The sequence below is a fragment of the Euprymna scolopes genome, chromosome 42 (assembly GCF_053919585.1).
Source record: "Euprymna scolopes isolate OS-2025 chromosome 42, ASM5391958v1, whole genome shotgun sequence".
NCBI lineage: Eukaryota > Metazoa > Mollusca > Cephalopoda > Sepiida > Sepiolidae > Euprymna > Euprymna scolopes.
In genome coordinates this window covers 1,155,900-1,176,814 of record NC_136523.1, presented here as the reverse complement: position 1 = coordinate 1,176,814, position 20,915 = coordinate 1,155,900, and the positions used below count along the sequence as shown (strand labels likewise).

At 31.5% G+C, this 20,915-nt stretch overlaps 2 protein-coding genes across 4 annotated transcripts in view; both read left to right on the top strand.

Moving 5' to 3' along the window:
- Positions 1–2,923, top strand: part of LOC145266909 (uncharacterized) — a 79,857-nt gene extending 76,934 nt beyond the window's left edge. For all 3 annotated transcript variants that reach the window (XM_080122696.1, XM_080122695.1, XM_080122697.1), the window contains one exon: positions 2,639–2,923. In XM_080122696.1, the coding sequence (XP_079978822.1) occupies positions 2,639–2,855 (217 nt within the window). In that variant the 3' untranslated portion in view covers positions 2,856–2,923. The remainder of the gene's footprint in view (positions 1–2,638) is intronic.
- Positions 2,924–3,477: 554 nt separating this feature from the next.
- LOC145266908 (vacuolar protein sorting-associated protein 37A-like) overlaps positions 3,478–20,915 on the top strand; it is a 91,958-nt gene continuing 74,520 nt past the window's right edge. The window contains exons 1-2 of the mRNA XM_080122694.1: positions 3,478–3,615; positions 20,671–20,776. Coding sequence (XP_079978820.1) covers positions 20,676–20,776 — 101 coding nt within the window. The 5' untranslated portion in view covers positions 3,478–3,615; positions 20,671–20,675. The remainder of the gene's footprint in view (positions 3,616–20,670; positions 20,777–20,915) is intronic.

Here is a 20,915-nt window from a genome sequence, read left to right as displayed (position 1 = left end):
TTAGTTTAGAAGTCAATTTCTTAAAACATTAAACCAAATAGGATGATGCTAAGTATTGTATTGTTTATAAAAATATCAACCTAGGAAATTTGTTCAATCTTTTTACAGGGGTTTATTATAAATTTTTCAAGTTATAACTTTCTATGTATAGGATTTACTCCTAAACTAATTAACTGATCATTATGAATTTTGGAACACAGCTGCTAGGTCTAAGGGTATGTAACGTGGGCTATATTTAGTTTTAATTTAATTTATGCAAAAGGAGTGGAAGCCATTTGTGAAAACCTAGGTGCCTTGAGTATATAATATTAGAATAAGCTCCTATTTGAAAATTTAAATATTTCAAATTTACTTTGAATCTGATCCATAGTCATTAGACATGAATTAAGCAAGATTCCCTGAATATCATTTTTTTCCTTATGACCTCTTAAGCTTTAGCCTTAAATTTTAAACATTTAGTTGAGGTTTATCAAAATTTGTATTTGCATTCCAGACATAAAATATGTTAACATTTTACAGTAGAACTCAGGATACGGTATTAAAAACTAGTAAGAAAATATACAGTACAGCATATAATACACATGTAATAATACTAGAAATATATATATGCATATAATACACATGTAATAATACTAGAAATATATATATACATATAATACACATGTAATAATACTAGAAATATATATATATATGCATATAATACACATGTAATAATACTAGAAATATATATATACATATAATACACATGTAATAATACTAGAAATATATATATACATATAATACACATGTAATAATACTAGAAATATATATATATATGCATATAATACACATGTAATAATACTAGAAATATATATATACATATAATACACATGTAATAATACTAGAAATATATATATGTATATAATACACATGTAATAATACTAGAAATATATATATACATATAATAATACTAGAAGTATATATATGCATATAATACACATGTAATAATACTAGAAATATATATATACATATAATAATACTAGAAATATATATATACATATAATAATACTAGAAATATATATATACATATAATAATACTAGAAATATATATATACATATAATAATACTAGAAATATATATATATACATATAATAATACTAGAAATATATATATACATATAATAATACTAGAAATATATATATATACATATAATAATACTAGAAATATATATATACATATAATAATACTAGAAATATATATATACATATAATAATACTAGAAATATATATATATACATATAATAATACTAGAAATATATATATACATATAATAATACTAGAAATATATATATACATATAATAATACTAGAAGTATATATATGCATATAATACACATGTAATAATACTAGAAATATATATATACATATAATAATACTAGAAGTATATATATGCATATAATACACATGTAATAATACTAGAAATATATATATACATATAATAATACTAGAAATATATATATACATATAATAATACTAGAAATATATATATATACATATAATAATACTAGAAATATATATATATACATATAATAATACTAGAAATATATATATACATATAATAATACTAGAAATATATATATATACATATAATAATACTAGAAATATATATATACATATAATAATACTAGAAATATATATATACATATAATAATACTAGAAATATATATACACATGTAATAATACTAGAAATAAAACTGTAAGGTGGGACAAATACTGTAAACAGGGGCCAGAAAAACATTGTATTCCACATTCTAACATGAAAAACAAATGTATCCTAGGGCCACCAAAACCCCGGATTCTACTGTATATTGATTTTAACCTTTGTAAGGAGGCATAAAACTGGTGCAAAACTGTTATCTTGCTAGAGAATTAATTTTACCTGTTATCTGTGTTCCTTTGAATCACATATTTTGAGAAAGTTTTTAAATAATAAAGACAAAACATAGATTAATGTATAAACAATTGTATATACTGTGTGTGTGTGTGTTATTTTGTTTTAAATTCTGAGTTTTTAAGATGAAGACTTTTTTTTTTGTAATTTGGATTCTTCAGATTACTGTTCTCATCTTGAGTGTGATTTTCACAATATTTCTGTCAATGTTACCTCCAACCTTCTTGTAGAATTTTAGAATCTTTCTGCTGAACTTAAAATGTATATAATAGTAAGATTGTACATTTCAAAATGAAAATAGGTTTAAGGCTTCTAAAAGTCATGCTAGAATTGGCCACAAGGACCCATGGCATAGTGGATAAAATACTTGGTAAATATTAAGTTGTAAAGTTACATGCATCTGTAGGTTAAATGTTCACTTTTCAGTGCAGGCAACACTCAAAATACAATTGTGAATTATTTAAGACCTCTACCCACTCATGACCGATGGAAACAGAGCATACTATCCTCATAGATTAAATAAAACATTCTATTCAAAATTCTGTGCAGATTACCGAGTTCGACCAGATACACCTGAAGAAGGTCGGAGGTTACATTGATTGAAACATTGTGAAAACGACACTCGAGATGAGAACAATAGTCCGAAGCACCAAACAATGTGGATGATTTTGTTTCATTTGTTATATTTTATTTCTTTTGTCTCGTTTCAGGAATCATTGGGATCGTTTCTGCCCAAAGACAAACGTTTATTGGATTCATTATTTAGCAGACAAGCTTCTCAAATGTAAAAAATATGATAAAACCTCAGCTCGAGAAGACAATGAAATTCTAAGAATGCTACGACAATTCGTCCGAGATGGCACAGATTATGCATCAGCCGTCCACCTGGTGACCGCATGTCCTTTTTTCATGGCTTCTGTATCATAAATGATTTTATTTTTTTCATTTTCAATGATGATTTTTGTATATTAAAAAAAAATTCTCTAGGGAATTCATTGGTGTGTTTTAGTATTTAATTAAAAAAAAAATAAATAAATAAAAAGAAGGGTTGGCCTTTATTTCTCGAATCAAAATCAAAAAAACAAAAAACAAAAAAAAAACACAGACTAAAAATAGGAATCCGATGTATTGTTTACCTTATATCTAAAAACTCATGTTTTCTTTTTTTATGCTGCTCAACATTTGCACCTGTCAAATCCCAAACTAAAATTTATTTTTCATTATACCTAAAAAAAAAATTTAAAAAAATAAAAAAAAATAAATAAAAAAAATAAAAATAAAAAATAAATAAATAAATAAAAAAAAATTAAAAAAAAATAAAAAAATAAATAAATAAATAAATAAATAAAAAAAAAAATTAAAAAAAAAAAAATTAAAAAAAATAGATGACTGCAAAACATAAATCATGGTATCACATTTATTTTTATAGTTCAATTAACCACTGAATTATGACTGTTCAAAGTTTGTGGGAAATTAGAAGATTAGATCTATTTTTATTTATTTATTTCTTACAACGCTTATCAAGACCTAGAGGCCACGCAGGTTAATTAATAAACGCTGTGATAACTAGTAATGGTGGAAATCGGGTAGGAATTGACTATTTACGAGGTCGGATCAACAAGAACTTGTTTTCGTTGAACTTGAAAACAACCATGTTATAGCCAGTTTTGCAGACAAGCAGATCTAGGTAAGAATCTTTTCTCATGGAATTTTTATTTAATTTTAAATACATATAGAGAGTAAGTGAAATTATTGACATTTGTTGTTGTTAGGCAAGTGTTTTCCATGAATGTTGGTTGAGAACCTGATTTTCATAAAGTATAACTAAAAATGCTTCAAATAAAGTATTAAAAAAATGCTTCAAAATTCATAAAAATTTATCACCTTGTGGTAAATGAAAGACAATTTATCATAATAGAAGCAATAGTTATTAGATAAAACCAACCTAAACATTAGGCTCATATATATATATATATATATATATACTCGGGTTTTTTTATTCAAAAGTAATGGACTAATGAATTAAACGAGGTTGTTAGATAGTGCTCAATAAAAAGAACTGATAATACTTGTTTATTGTTATATAAACATGGTCACATCCTGCTGCTACAAATAGCCACTTGTTTCAATCAAACAACAGATATTATTCATTGAACTTTTGAATAGTCAAGTCGCTGCCTGATGATATCTGTTGTTTGATTGAAACAAGTGGCTATTTGTAGCAGCAGGATGTGACCATGTTTATATAACAATAAACATATATATATATATATATATATATATATGCTCATCACCTGGTGTAAGACTATTTTTATATGCATTTTCATTATTTTTTAAAGATAATGTTCAAAAAGAACATGAAAGCACAACTTTGGTTCAGCAGTTAACACGGTACTTAGTACGATGCATAAAGCATTAGAGATCAAGAATGATTTTTCTTTTAGCAATAAAATAAATTCAGTTAATAGTGCAAATATTTCTTTAGTATTTCATTTAGTGTTCAGAGTATACCTTGCTTGTATACCTGGGGAAATAGGGCGAAAGGGTTTCTGCCCTAACATCCCCTACTGATGGGCTACGAGGAAGGTGGGAAGCAAGGGAACTTTGAAAAAAATTATTAATGGCATCCAACAAAAAAAGACCCCACGTCAGTTCCGGCACAGAATACTCGTACACGGACTCAGAATCAGACAACAAAACCAACAATAAAATATTTCCAAGATTCATTGTGTTTGAGTTAATAGCAACACTCCAATCACTGAATTATCCCTATTCATCATAGAATAAACATTAGAGCTGTAACAATAACCACACCAATTATAAAACAAAGGAACAACACTCCTCATAGAAGTATCCAATAAATTCTCAGCAACTACACTCTTAAACCAAAACCACATCCACAACCTTAAAATAAAAGCTTACCCTCACACTACCCTCAAAGGGTGTGATAAAAAGCCCCGAATTCTTAGAATGTTCACCAGACGAAATCAAAAAGTAAGCTAAAGGAACAAGGCGTCATAGACATCCATGAACAATAAAAGTAAACAAATGATTCTAACGAACACCTACATCCTAAGTTTCAACACTCCAAACCTTCTACTGAAATAAAAATCGGATATTTAATAGAAAAAGTAAAAGTCTATATAGCAAACCTTTCGCAATGTCACAACTGTCATAAATTTGGCCATCACAAAGACAGATGTACCAGACCACTAACATGGTGAAATGGCAGAACACATTAACTGTGAAATGCCATTAAAATGTGCAAACTGTAAACAAAAACATGCAGCTGATTGAAAAAAATGTGAAGTTTGGAAAAAGGAAAAACAAATAATTACAATGAAAACACCCCAAAAATCTATCATACCCAGAAGCGAGATTAGTTGAAAGCACGCAAGACTCACCGTTGTATGCAAATACAGTTAAAATGACAAATAATTTGATTTCAAGACAAGAAACGACACAAAACAATCTGATTGAATTGATGAAAGAATTAAGATTACATTAAAGGAAAATTTAACTAAATGGAACATAAAGGAAAATCCCCAATCCCAGAATGATGAAACCGAAAATACTACAAAACAGCAAATGCCAAACTTACCCAATACTACTGCCAAACCCAAGGATCTTTCATCCAGAAAAACAAAACCTCTTAATAAAAATCAACATAACAAGCAGAAAACAGAAATGGTGCTGGTTGAGGATGAAAACAAATTCGAACTAATCAAAACCAGGAGCCAAGAAAGATATTCAAGACAGGTACATGCTATTATAAAAAACCTGGACACCTCAAAAGCGTGTGGACCAGATCTCATCCCGGCTGTTCTATTAAAAAAATGCTCTGCCGAGGTTGCTCCAGTTCTGTCCAAACTTTACAATAAATGCCTTAACGAATCTTGTTTTCCCGACTGCTGGAAAACCGCCTCTGTGGTACCAGTCTTCAAGAATTCTGGTGAAAGAACTGACCCACTAAATTATCGCCCCATTAGCCTCCTCCCGCTTTTCGCCAAAATATTTGAGTCCTTAGTTAATCAAGCCCTAGTCCAGCACCTAACAGCTGCTAAACTCCTGACTGACAAACAATATGGATTCAGGCAAGCCCGTTCAACAGCAGATATCTTAACTGTAGTTTCTGAACGTATATACCGTTCATTGGATAAAACAGAGGAGGGTAGAGCGGTGGCCCTCGATATATCTAAGGCTTTTGACAGGGTATGGCACGATGGTCTTCTAAGGAAAATTAGATCATATGGAATCACTGGAAGAATTCATAATGTAATTAAATCCTTCCTAAGTAATAGAAAAATCAAAGTTGTCCTCGACGGTCGTACATCCAAACAATACGACATAAATGCGGGAGTACCTCAGGGGTCTATCCTTGGACCTCTATTATTCCTGATATTCATAAACGACCTCCCTGATAAAATTATTTCGGAGATGGGTATATTTGCCGATGACACCACTCTCTATAACAGATATGAGGGGAAAACAAATGAACACATATCCAAGGAAATGGCAGAAACACTAGAGGATGACCTCCAATCCGTAGTGGAATGGGGACAAAAATGGTTGGTCACATTCAATGCTGCTAAGACTAAGCTTGTTTCCTTCAATAACTACAAGAAACCTTCTCTAACACCAATAGCAATGGCCAAGAACACATTACCTGAAAGTACTTCTTTTAAACTCCTCGGCCTAACGTTTACAGGGAATATGAACTGGAATAGATACATTGAGAGCCTTGCCAAGGCTGCTGCAAGGAAGGTTGGCTCCCTCTACCGTGCTAGAAAACTACTTACGCCTGACAGTATCCTATACCTCTATAAGGCAATCATTCGCCCATGTATGGAGTACTGTTGTCACATCTGGGCTGGTGCATCAGCTTCTTGTCTCTCGCTCCTGGACAGGGTTCAAAAGAGAGTCACCAACCTGATAGGTCCTGAACTGTCATCTAGGCTTCAGCCTCTGTCCCATCGACGAGATGTTGCATCTCTCTGCCTGTTCTACAAATACTTCAATGGTGAATGCTCTGACGAACTGCAAACACTTGTACCTCCCCGACAAACCCGACAAGCTACTAAGTCTCATCCCTTTACAGTAGAGATCCCTAGGTGCAAGAAAGCCTTTTACTCCAATAGTTTCTTCCCCAGAACTGCGGGTCTTTGGAACTCCCTTCCGGGATTCTGCTTTCCCAGCTGCAATGATATGCAGAAGTTCAAGTGTAATGTTAACAAGCATCTTTCTACTCATCTCCCTTCATAATGACCCTGCTAATTAAGTCCCTGATAGTAGCCCCCTGCTTCAAAGTGGCACTGTGCCTTGTTTGGGGTGAAAATTGAATAAAATAAAAAAAAAATAAAAAAAACATCAAGAAGCCCAAATAAAAACAAATTAAAAAGCCTGGAGATTGAAAAATCTCATCAACACTCCCAATTTAGATCCAAACCAGAAATAACACCAAATGAAGTACCAAACCAAAAAAACCTAAAACAATACAAAAAATAGAAGTGGATAAACATTTGCAAACACCTACAAGACCTCCCAGAAGCAAGAAAGATAAGAATCATCAAAAATATGCAGAGTAATAATAATCAAATAAATGATATAATCCAGTGGAATTGTCATGGTTTAAAGGCAGACTTAAATGAACTATCCATTCTTCTCGATTAACTACTCTCAGTAATAGTCTGTCTCCAAGAAACCTTTATGAAATCAGATGACAACATAAAAATAAAAAATACAACCACTATCATCACATACACGATACTGGACTCAGAGCCTCTCGAGGTACACCAATTCTTATTAGAAATGACATACCTCAAAATTAAATACAGCTGAATACAAAACTGCAAAAAAAAAAAAAAGAAGCAACATTTCACAAAACTATCAACATTTACTTGCTACACATACCTGCTAATAAAAGCATAACCAAAACAGATTTGTGTAAACTAATAGAACAACTTCCAAAGCTATACATCTGTTGAGATCAGGGCTACTGCTCTGTAAGGAATAAAAAAAACGTGTCCAAAAACTCCGACCTTAATGAATTACAACCAAATACCGAGTTACAAAATTTACAAGAAACATTTATTTATAACAGAGTAAAATAACGTGAAAACATCTTTGTGATGTACACAAATAGGCATGGCTAATTTGAAACGTTCGTTGTGTGTACCAAGTGTTATTAAAATTCATTTGCATTGTTGTATTTTAGAACTTATTAATCCTTAGTACATTAAAACATTGTGAACATCCCCCCTCGCTCTATATCTCGTCTCTGAGTCTGTATAATTTGGTCACAAGATCCTTTATGCTTCCTGCTTTTCTTTTTTTTTCTTTTTTTTTTTTTCTTTTTTTTTTTTTTTTTTTTACGACTCCAAATTTGAACCTAAAACCTAAACAGGTTTTGTCTGAAAAAGAAAAATGACTATTTGGGAGGGAGAGTAGAACTATGACATCTGTTATTGCTGCAAAGGTCACAATGTTTTGGACTTGCAGGCTTAGTTACTGATTAGGCATCAACCTTTTATGCTCACATACACAGGAGAGTTCCAATGTGACAAGTTACTGACATTTCTATTATGATTTAGTCATTATACACTAAAATCTCTCTCTCTCTCTCTCTCTCTCTCTCTCTCTCTCTCTCTCTCTCTCTCTCTCATATATATATATATATATAACAACCAAAACAAATATATTATTCAAAAATGTATTATTTGGATTCTTTGACTACTATTCTCATCTTGAGTTATTTTCACAACGTTTTGATCAATGTGACCTCTAATTTTCTTGTTGAATTCTGGAACCTTTCTGTCGAATTTGAGAATCTGCACAGAATTTCGAATGGAACCCTTTATTTAATCAATGTATGTAGCATGCTCTCATTCTATCAGTCATGACTGGATAGAAGTCACTGAGGCTTCAACCTCCAGAAGAGTGTAACTTACAACTGAATATTATTAAGTATTCTACACCATTCAAATGAGAACAGTAGTTCGAAATAATACAAATAATCAATGCTCATCTCAAAAGTCCAGAATTAATGAAGCCAGTTAATTAATTTTTTTCTTAATATGTTTAATTAAGAGTCAATTTTCCATTAACCCCGGATTTTTCAAAAAGAATATGTTTCTCCTGGCTTTTATATACACTCTATCTGCAATATATTGAACATCCACTAATGTCTTAGAGAATTGCTATGTGATATCCCCGTCTACCATCCTTTAGGATATCCTAGAAAATATCAATATAATTATGATAAAGTGTGTGTGTATATATAAGTTGCTGATTGTCTATGAATGAATATTTTCTGTATAAAATGTTTTTTGAATTATTAAGGAGTCAGTAACGAGGTACTCTGTGATTGGATGAAAAATAACCAATCGCAGGCTTCCTTTTTAGATTCCTTCCAACCCCTCGAGAGCGGTTATTTCGAATTCTCTATCTCTTTTGCTTGTGGTGGAGAGCAAGGAGAACACGTGTGTCAGCTTTCTCTGCCATTCATACCAGACACATGTGAGGAGTTTCCACAGTAACTGCAGCATCAAAGAACTCAACGCTCCTTTATTTTTACCTCAACCCAACCAAACTCCACAGGAAATGAACAACGTTAAAAGGACATATCTACAGATAAGTTCCGCAAAACGTGACTGTTTTTGCAAGGAAACAATTTTTTCTTCCTCCTCTTTCCTATCAATGCAAGTTTCTTTATAACAATTTTCATTTGTGTTGTGTCCCTTTCTTCTTGCCGACGTCACATTGTTTTTGTTATCATCTATTGTTGGGAAAATCTCAGCAGTTTGCAAAAACAGACTTTGTATAAATCAGTTGACAAAAACAAACACATGAGTTAATTTTACATGAAATAGATTTATGTAAATTAATTGGCAAAAGAAGAACCCCGTGAGATAATTTAATACCAAAATGTGACGTTTTATGTGTGTGTATATATATATATATATATAATTTAAAGGAGATTAGAATAATAGTCTAAAGAGCTAAGTGTATTTTAATGTAATAGTGAAATTACTAGTTTAATTAAAATACAGGAAATGCTCGTTGTAATTTAGATATATAATAAGCTCGATAGTTAAATGTCCTAGAGCTAATTCAATATTAAGTAATGTGATTTATAATTTAAAAATTAAAAAAAAAAATTTTTAAATTTAAAAATCAAAATTTAATTAAATTAAAAATCAGTTTCATAATAAGGAACAACAACAAAGTCAATTATCTGTACGATCATTTCGGAAATCCGTGCTTTTTATTTGTGGTATACATGAAGTCACGTAGAACAATTATACATAGTTTTTTTGGTAAGCACGGTCTCCTCATCAGCAAATTTAGGAGGATTTCTATTGAATTGAAAAGACACCAAAAATAAACCTAGCATTAAAAGTAAGGCAGATGAATCTTTTAATTTTTCTTTTTTTGAAATCAGGAACTGTATTTAAAGTAGTCATTTAGATGTTTGCTATAGCTTTTTATTTTATTGAAACTGATTTTTAATTTAATTAAATTTTGATTTTTAAATATATATATATATATATATATTGTTACGCATCGGAATACGCTGGGAACGGCGAGGGACCAATGGGCGGAACAATAGGAAAAAAAAAATAAGATAAAAAAAAATGACGAAAATAGGTGAATGGGAAGGGATGGAATATCTTGTCTCAAGACACCGATAAAATATATATAGGACAGCAGGACTCATGAAATAACAAGACAAATGCAAAATGAAATTTTATAAATCTTATTTAAGGACTAACATTAGCTAAAGAATGGGGGGGTTGAGAAAATAAAATAAAAAAACATAGAATAAAATAGCAAAAAAAATGAAGGACCTTTTGGGAAGGGAATTCTGTTCTCTTATGTAATTAATGGAGTCGAGTAGAAAACATTGTCCGTATTTTATAAAGCAAAGAAAATGTTTATTACATCAAGTTCAATGTTCAGCGTGGACGGATGAGGGTAAAAGAGAGAGAGAGAGAAAATAGTAAAACGGTAGCTTACTGTTTGCCGACTTTATTCTGTATGTGCGCTTGGTATACTATCTTGTTTTGTTTGTTTCTCATTTCGGCCGCAATTCTTTTTCCGTGTTGCTGTCGCATAAGTATCATCCACAGAAAATTCTCGTAGTTTCCTTCACTGGTCGGACCCCAAAGAGAGAAGAAGGCTCCAAAAGATCCATTTCCTGTTCCTCCACTGCCCATGGCAGAGGAGAGGGGAGGGGCCTTATCCCGAGTGTGTTTACTGCGGTGTCAGCAAAGGGGAATTGTTGCTGTAGTTCATTAATAGTTCGGGCTGACCGTCCCTTTCTGTTCATATTTACCCACTCTCTCTCTTTCTCTCTGTATTTCCCTACTCTCTCTTCTCTCTGTATATCTCGTTATTCCCTCATTTTCAAACTTCCTCGCTGACAAGTTATAAAACAAAACAAGCATAAAATAACAAATACGGATGATGCATGCTCGACTTTTAAATATTCTATAAAAACTTTAAACATTCCCTATAATTATATAACAATATATATATATATATATATATATATATATATATGATGCATGCTGCATCTTTCCAGATGATCACCGTCACATTGAGTTCTCCCAATCTTGTCGTCCCTGCCATCTCAGATGACTCTACACTCCTGCTGTAGATTTGCACATCTTGAAGCAGATGTGGCATACAAATTTAGCAATTTCCACTAAGTTGACTTCCTCTGTGGGTTGAAGGGTATTCCTATAAACAATCACATGTCTTCTCAGACCAGCAGTAGACTTACAAACTTTGCTGCATGTTAAACAGATCGTTTGGTTCGGACTAATAGGTGCAAAGTTGACCTGAACAGGAGTTTTGTGCGACTTAAGGTAGTTGACATAGCCAGTTTTTGACAAAAGTACTCGTTCACAAGTGTCACATTTTCAACTCTGTGTGATATGGTTAAGACTGTCAATTAAACCTTTGCAAAGCTCTCGCTTCAGATTGCTTTGGCCTGCTTTCTTTTCTCTAGAGCATCACAACTTTCACGTACAAGCTTTCGCCACTGCGGCCTTTGCTGAGTAAGTTCTTCCCATGTGTCGATGTCGATTTGTAAGACTTTCAAATTATTCTTTGTAGAGTCCCTGAACCTCTTCCTAAGCTTGTGTTGAGGGCGCTTGCCATTTTCCAGCTCCTCGTAAAAAATTTGTTTATATATATATATATATATATATATATAAAATAAAAATTACAATTAAATTTACTAAAATGATCCAAGATGGTAAAACTAAAGTATATTGTAAATATTAAAGAATATTTATAAAGTTATCTCAGTCAGATGTAAAAGCTCGATAAAACCAAATAGAAGATATATATATATATATATATATATATGCACACATGCTATTTGGTTTTTACTGCTAGGATTATAGAGGTTAGATTTCGTCCTTCCTTTTTTTCTTTTCTCTTTCCTTTTCTTCATTTTTTATTTGTTTGGGTTGGTATCTTTCGTTAAGCAGGATGAATAACTTCAAACAGATTAAGGGTGTGAAGGCCTTAGTTTTTAACAGGGATTCTTTTAAAAGAAAAATAAGTTCTGCTGTAGAATTAATGTCAGCAGAAACAGCCTTGAATTAGACTTGTTTTAAAAAACAATAAAATCTCATAAATCAGTGGTTGACACAATTAATATAAAAATAAACGAGTCTTGTGAAAAAGCTGATATTGATTTAGAAGAAAACGGTGTGTTAGAAGACGAGAAGTTAAAGGCGGAGCTCGTTTACAACACATTCAAAAGGCTCACAGAATTAGAAGAGAATATTTTTAGTTTTCATATCGAATCCACCCCAGTTCCAAATCCCCAAGTACTACTCACAGCCTTGTGTGTTCCAGCTTTGAGGTTGCAGTTTACTAAATTCAGTAAATTTCAGTTTAAAAAATTCTAAGTTCAATTTGCAAGCTGTGTGGATTTGATACACTCCAAGAAAGCCAAATTGTCACTTTTAAAAAGTTTTTTAACTGGCTACGCATCTCAATTAGTGTCTCATCTTTCATTGGAAGATGAAAACTTTGATGTAGCTATCAATTTGTTGAGAAAGGAATTTTTGGATATTTCTCTCATTATTGATGAAATTTTTAAGCAATTGTTAGGCAGTAGCCCTAAATATAACCCAGAGTTTGTCAACATAAAGAGTTTTTTTTTGTCAGAAATTAAAGCTGATCTGTCTGAATTAAAGACTTATAATTTGGATTTTTTTTTAAGAGAACACTCCAGGCTATGAACTAATTAGCCATATAATGTTTTTCAAAATTACCACCAACTCTTTAAAAAGAATTAATCCGAAAAGCTGACAGTAACTACCCAAAGATCAATCAGATTTTTGATAGTTACAATGAGGTTATAAAAACCTTAATTAAAACAGATTTTTAAAAAAATCCTAATTCCCACCAAGATAATTTTAAGTCGCAGAAAGGGAATTATATTAAGAATACTGCAAAGAAAAATGTTCCAACATTGGAAAACTTTGCAATAAAATCTCGTAAAATTACTAGGCATTGTAGATTTTGCGATCTCAATGGATACGCCATGAACTATTGTTCAAAATATTCCTCCCTTAATTTGAGACGTTCTAGGTGTAGGGAAATGGGTTTGTGTCTTTTTGTACAAATGCTAGTCATAGTACAGAAGACTACTATGGCAACATGGTGGGATCTTTCTATCGATCCGGTAAATATCTCACTGCTGATGCTATTCTCTATCTATATAAGAGCCAGGTACGTCCAAGGATGGAATACTGTTGCCACATCTGGGCAGGAGCTGCTAGAAAGGACTTGTCCTGCCTTGATAGAGTTCAAAATAGACTTCGTAGCCTCGTAGGAGATGTTCTTTTCTCCTCCTTGCAACCTCTATTTCACAGAAGAAATGTTGCGAGTTCGTCTCTGATGTATCGTTATTTTCATGGAAAGTGTTCGACTGAGCTTCAATCTATGGTCCCCCCTTGCCAAACTTTCACAAGAAACACTCGTCTAGCTGTAAACACTATCAATAATTCCCCCCACTCTTTATCTGTGCCTAAACCTAAACGTAGATTCCATGAACAAAGCTTCTTTCTTAGAACTGCACGCCTGTGGAATTGTCTTCCGTTTTCCTGCTTTCCGGCTGACTACAATATGGTTGTGTTCAAGTCTAAAGTAAATAAGTTCTTGAAGAGCCGTTCCATATAAGTTATCAAATTTACCAAATTTTCATTACTAATGATTACTATATTGTCCAATTTCTACTGTACACTCTTTAACCCTTATCCTTGAGTGGCCTCTTGGCCTTGATAATGTGGTGATGCCTATGTAAAAAAAAACAAAAAAAAAAACCCCCAAAAAAATACAAATAAATTAACTCGAAAATGTGCAAACTGCAAATCCCAAGGCTGTATTACTCCTCTTTATGATGAAACAGATAAAAGTGGAAATGATCCAACTGCTTCTATGCATGTGTGTACCAACACTGGCACACAAGATCATCCCTATATTTTAGCGATAGTGGCAATTACTGTTACTAAAGTGAAACATAAATACAAATTGAACTGCCTCTTGGATACAGGCAGTCAAAGGACTTATTTCTCTAGGCAGGTTAACGAAAAATTAGGGTGCCATAAATCTTTCCTCACTCCAATAGAACATGATGTAAAAATATTTTTAGAGCCCAAAAAGAAAAAAATTGAAGTTGTAGTGGGAATTGAAATTAATAAGGATAATGTCTTCCCCTACCTGTTCTTATAGATGATGAATTCGATATGAACTTGAGAGTTAGCAATTTTAAATTTATTACGTTAAATTACAAATGAGCCTTTTTGGCATGGAAAAAATGATATTAGGGTTCATGGTCTTTTAGGCATCGATGTAATTCAATCTGTGAAGACCATCAAAATAGTGAACTAAATGAAGGGCTCTGCTCGGAAGTTTCCTACAGGCATTTCTCCATTAAGTAACTGCCAACATTTTTATATGAAAATCCAAATACCCCATAAAAAGGTACAAAATAAAGATTTTCAACGCAATTATCATGCCACAGTGTCTGAATATTCTACATGCTCAGACATTGGAGTGGATTTTGTAACGAACCCCATAAAGACTTACCCTGACTCGTTTGCTGAAATTTTTAACAAATGTCAAGTAAAAAGGAATTTAGGTGTGGGTATTTTTTTGGAAGACGAGGCTATTGTCGTTAATTTATGTTTGTTATTATAAGTAATTGATAACCAAGTTGTGGTTTTATTTGATATAGAACTTTATTACATATTTACATAGGAAGAGAGATTGAAGGTACGTGTGTATAGGTCTACGCCATGTTGTCGAATACGATATGTATTAGGCGGTTTACATCAATATTCATACGCCATGATTTCCTTGTTACGCGTATGAAAGTAGTTCTATGATAGCACTACAGCTATGTGTAATTATAAGAATAAAATTATGGAATTTGAAAGTTCTATTGAGTTCAGAGACAACGATTATCACATTAAACTCCCCTGATATGAAGACAAAATAAAGTCTGTGCCTTCCAATCACGGAGTTGCTCTCTCTGTTTTGAACAGAGTAATTAACAAACTTGAGCAGCATAAATTACTTCATGACTATGCTGAGGTATTCCATCAGCAGGAATGGGAGGGTATTTTTAAACGTTTTGAAGTGGCATCTGAGGATTTTTCAAAACATGTTTGGATACTCCACAGGCCTGTATTCAAGATGGATAAACAAACTACCACAAAAATTAGACCCGCTTTTAACTGCTCCCTAAAGACTAAGGGGAAATATTTACAAAATAAAGCAGCTTATCCTGGCATAAATTTCATGGGAGATATATTAGAATTGCTGTTGCTGTTTACGTCTAACAAATATGTGATGCTAAATTTCCAAGTGTATTACACATCATCCAGTGTATTACACACCATCAAGTGTATTACACATCATCCAGTGTATTACACATCATCAAGTGTATTACACATCATCCAGTGTATTACACATCATCAATGTATCAGAATATGTGTATTAAGCTCATCCGAATACCTCTATTTGCTACTTGGGTTGGGAGTACATGAGAACGTATGATCAGGACTATTAAATCATGTTTATATAAAACAATTGGGCGTTCCCGAATTAGATATTTTAATCTCCTTACTGTAATTTCAGATGTTCAAAGTGCTCTCACTTATTGATGTTCTTATAGATGTTCATCAGATTCCAAACTCGAAGTGATAACTCCTCATTGTTTTCTTCATCCTAATGCTAATTTGAGACTTGTACTGAAATTGGACAATCAAGATGTTTGGAAATCCGACCCCTCTTCACGATAAAATGTGGTAAAATCTATTGAAGCTCATGATTCTATGTTGACTAAATTCTGTGAGCTTTGCTATCAGGTTTAGGGAGTTGAGTTAGTGCTTTTCGGGCACTTGCTAATAAAATAAATAATTCGACACAAGCTACTGAATAAACGAACAAACAACTTCGTAAAACTGAACAAGGAAAAGGTTTATTGAAGCGAGTCAGAGTAAGATGCCAAAAGATATAACTCGGATAAAACTTGTCTGCCTTTGCCCGGTAGTTATTCCCAAGTGGAAATCGTCGATACCGGTGTAGGCAGAGAGGGAGAGTGAGGAAACACTTCCGCTCTCTTTGGCATCTAGCTGGAAAAAGGAGTAGTTTTTCTCATCCAGAATGGAAGCAGTTAGAGTTCGTTAGGGGGTAAGGAAGGTCCCTGCGCTATGCCTCTGATTGGTCAGTATCTGTCATATCGCACAGTCAGGAGAGGCACTGACGCATAAGAAAAAGCGTTCTATTTGTTTCTGCTACATAGGATTATTTGTTGAGCTTGAGAGAACAGTGTAAAGATCTGCACAAGGTTAATTCTCACCTCGGTCTTTCCATCCTCCCTGACCCTTCACAACTAGTTGGTGTGGTGTGGCGCCAGTCGATGTCATCTACATCAGTTTTTTATTATTATTACTATTATTATGATGATAATAATAAGGTTACTTGTGCAGTGTATGCACATGTATTTTAAATATTATTTTCAAGTTAAATTAAATTTTAGGTTTGTATTACTGTACACATAGATTCGAAAAAGTTGTCAAAAAACAAATATATCACAAATAAATGTTATCAAAGGCAAGATAAGTTACTCTTCTACCTATCTGGGAAGGTTTTTAGTAGTTTTACTCACTTTAAAACGTGTAATTGCTTCGAAAATCATACAATGTTTATCAATATATTTTAAAAAGAAAAATGTTTGTAACTTATCTTGCCTTTGATAACATTTATTTGTTATATATATAAATGTTATCAAAGGCAAAATAAGTTACTTTTCTACCAAACTGGATATGTTTTCAGTGTTTTTATTTAATGTAACATTCAGCTCAAAAAATATACATTTTTTACCGATGTATTGGAAAATTCAAAATGGCGCCCGACTCTCTCTTTAACACGGTAAGTTTGGGAAAAGGTGTTATAAATATAAAACTAGACAAAATACTGTTAGAAACTCGCTCAATATATATTACCGTGACATAGGTTTACATACATTCGGCGGTTTTTTAATAGTATTTTGTCTAGTTTATTATTTATAACACCTTTTCCGGAACTTACCGTATAAAAGAGAGAGTCGGGCGCCATTTTGAACTTTCCAATACATCGGTAAACATGTATGTTTTTCGAGCTGAATAAACATGTTACATTGAATAAAAACATCAAAAATATATCCAGTTTGGTAGAAAAGTAACTTATCTTGCTTTTGATAACATTTATTTGTTATATATTTGTTTTTTGACAACTTTTTCGAATCTATGTATACAGTAATACAAACCCAAAAATTGTTTGTTTTGCAGTAAAAAGAAAATAAATAAAATGAAATATTCGATTTTCTCCAATAAAAATAAAAGTTCAAACACGAATTCACTTACGATATTTTGATTAAAATTATCCCAAATGTGCAATTATAATAATTATTATTTTCCGAATGGAGAATTGTTCTTTTTCTTTAGAATATACATGGACAATCGGTAACACATATTGATAGCCATATTTTTTTATGCCTGTTAGCATGACCACGTGGTTGAATACCGGAAGCTGTCTATACCTGCAACTTAATTAGGAAGTGACGTTACGCTGTCATATGCATCGGTCTTCTTTCTCGGTGGTCACGGTTAAACGCACCTAAAAAAATGCATTCACTTCTTGTTCTAAAAATAACAAATAAATAAATAAAAACCCAATTACACATGCAAACAAAAAAGATAAATTTCAGAGGCACAAAGATTTTTAAAAATACATTCACGCAAATTCTAGAAGGAACAAAACTTAAAATGCATTTTGTTCAGCGGATGTAGTGAAAGCAAACCACGTGACAAAAGAGTGCCCTTCTCGGCCAATCAACGCTCAGAGAAAGATTTAACTTTCAAAACCTTTTTTCTCACATCGCCTGGGAGCCGATCGACAAATACTTAAACAAATTCATTCACTCACTCATTCTCACTCGGCGCTCCGCACTCTGCGTCCCTCACTCTTCATTCAATTCTCTATTTACGTCAACGACTCCGTTGCTACATATTTTTCCGCCAGCATGACAAAACACGGTTATCCGCATGCATGCACACACACAGAGAAGCGCTCATCCACACACGCGCACACACACAGTGAATAATGCAGATATTCAGCCACACGTAAGGACATTTACCTTCTTCTTTATTTCTCCTAGCACACATAAAAATTAAGCCTGTTTCCTTGCTGAGAAAACAAAGGACACTCTCTGCTTTTTCTTGTCAAAACAACGAACAGTTTCAATAACTTTCACATTTGCAAGAACTGCCTATCCAGACACACCTTTTGGACACTAAAAAAATGATTCCTTTGTTACTTGTTATTCTTGTGTAAATAAACACCGTTTATTTCACATTTATTTTATTTGTGGTGGAAAAAGGTATCTTATGAGACCTGAGTACTACTACAAAACTTCATATGGCGTAATATTTGAATTTAATATCATTTAAAGCATTTTACAAATAATTCTTTTTTAGAATTCTGTTTTTTGTTGTAATTATATTACTGAAAAAAAAAATTACAAGAAAAAGTGTTTGTTTGTTTTTTTTAACATAATAATATTGATTTTATGTCCGATTTTATTTATAACTATAAGTTAAGTGAAATAAATAACAGGATTTTATATATATATATATATATATATATATATATATATATATATATATATATTTATATATATATATTTATATATTTATATATATATATATATATATTTATATATATATATATATATATTTATATATATATATATATATATTTATATATATATATATATTTATATATATATATATATATATATTTATATATATATATATATATATATTTATATATATATATATATATATTTATATATATATATATATATTTATATATATATATATATATATATTTATATATATATATATATATATTTATATATATATATATATATATATTTATATATATATATATATATATATATATATTTATATATATATATATATATATATATATATAAATAAATATTTTTTTAATTATTTGATCTTTTCAGCTTTAAAAAATGTTGAAATTTTTATCGACCTACATTTATTTTGTTTAGTTTTCGTAACATGAAATATAAGGGGGGGGGTAGAATGCCTAATAATATTATCTCTAATATATTTAACAAAACTTACTTTTATTATGTAACTTTATTTAATAATAAATAAATATCGAAAATTTCAGGAAGATATGACTATTATTTGATTTTTGCTAGATCTTTAAAACATGGGTATGTTTACGGCTTCAAAAACGTCACTACACAGGAACGTTGTTTTAAAGCGTCGATAATGTAAATACGATTTTTGTCTCGCATTTTCATTATTTTTGTATGCTGTAAATTAAAAAAAAATATATTAGTAGTTTATTTGAAACTTCTTTTAAATGGTAAAAGGGGGGGTAAAAATTGTGGCGAGCGTTGGAGGTACCTAGGGTACAGTTTTTTTTTGGGGGGGGGGCGTGTATGCGATAAAAACAGTACACATTGGTTTTTATGCTGATCGAGACTCCACTCAGAAAGATTAATTGAACTTAAAAATTTGATTGTACTTAGTCAGAAAATGAGAGCAGCAGAAAGGCAGACAAAAATAAATTAAAGAAAATAAGAGCTCATAAAATTTATGACGTATAACACATATTTCTTTGCACGTGTGTTTTGTTAGTACTCACAAAGCGGTGACGTAGTACTCAGAAGTTAGTAAGCATTAAGTCATGACGTAATACACGTTTGTGGGTGAGATTATTTTGTGATCGTTTTTAAAAAAAATCTTTCGGACAGGCAAGTTTTTCTTACATCAAACTTGGAGGAGAAACAAACAAAGGATTTCTTTTATTTAAGTAACATTCTTTCTATCCAGATGTGAGATAGAAAAATATTAATTAAAAGCATTTATTTTTTTTTTTCTATTTCAAAAGGAAATTGTTTTTGTTCGTCCGTCCTAACAGGATTTTTTTGGTTTTTGAAAAAAAAAAAATTATTAAAAAAAAAAGCAAAACAATAACAACACCAAAAAAAAAAGCTGATGAAAGTCGAAAGATTTTGGTATTCATATATGTATACATATACGTAGATATATAAATGAAGTGAACATCTCTAAGTAAGAAGAGGCATATTGATTATTATTATATTTATTTATATATAATCTTTTAAAAGTGAAAATGAATTGGCTTTTGGGGAGTAAGACGAAGGCCGTGTCGACGACGAATCTCCAAGCGCAGAAAAACAAGCAAATTGATTCCTTGAGGAAAATCAACCCGAAGTAAGTATTTTGATTTATTTAATATTATGTATGTATTACTTGGGGGTATTATTTAGAATTCAACCTAATTAAAAAAAAAAAAAAAAAAAAATCAGAAATTTTTTTATGAAGTACGTTCTCGTCACTGAACGAAGATGTT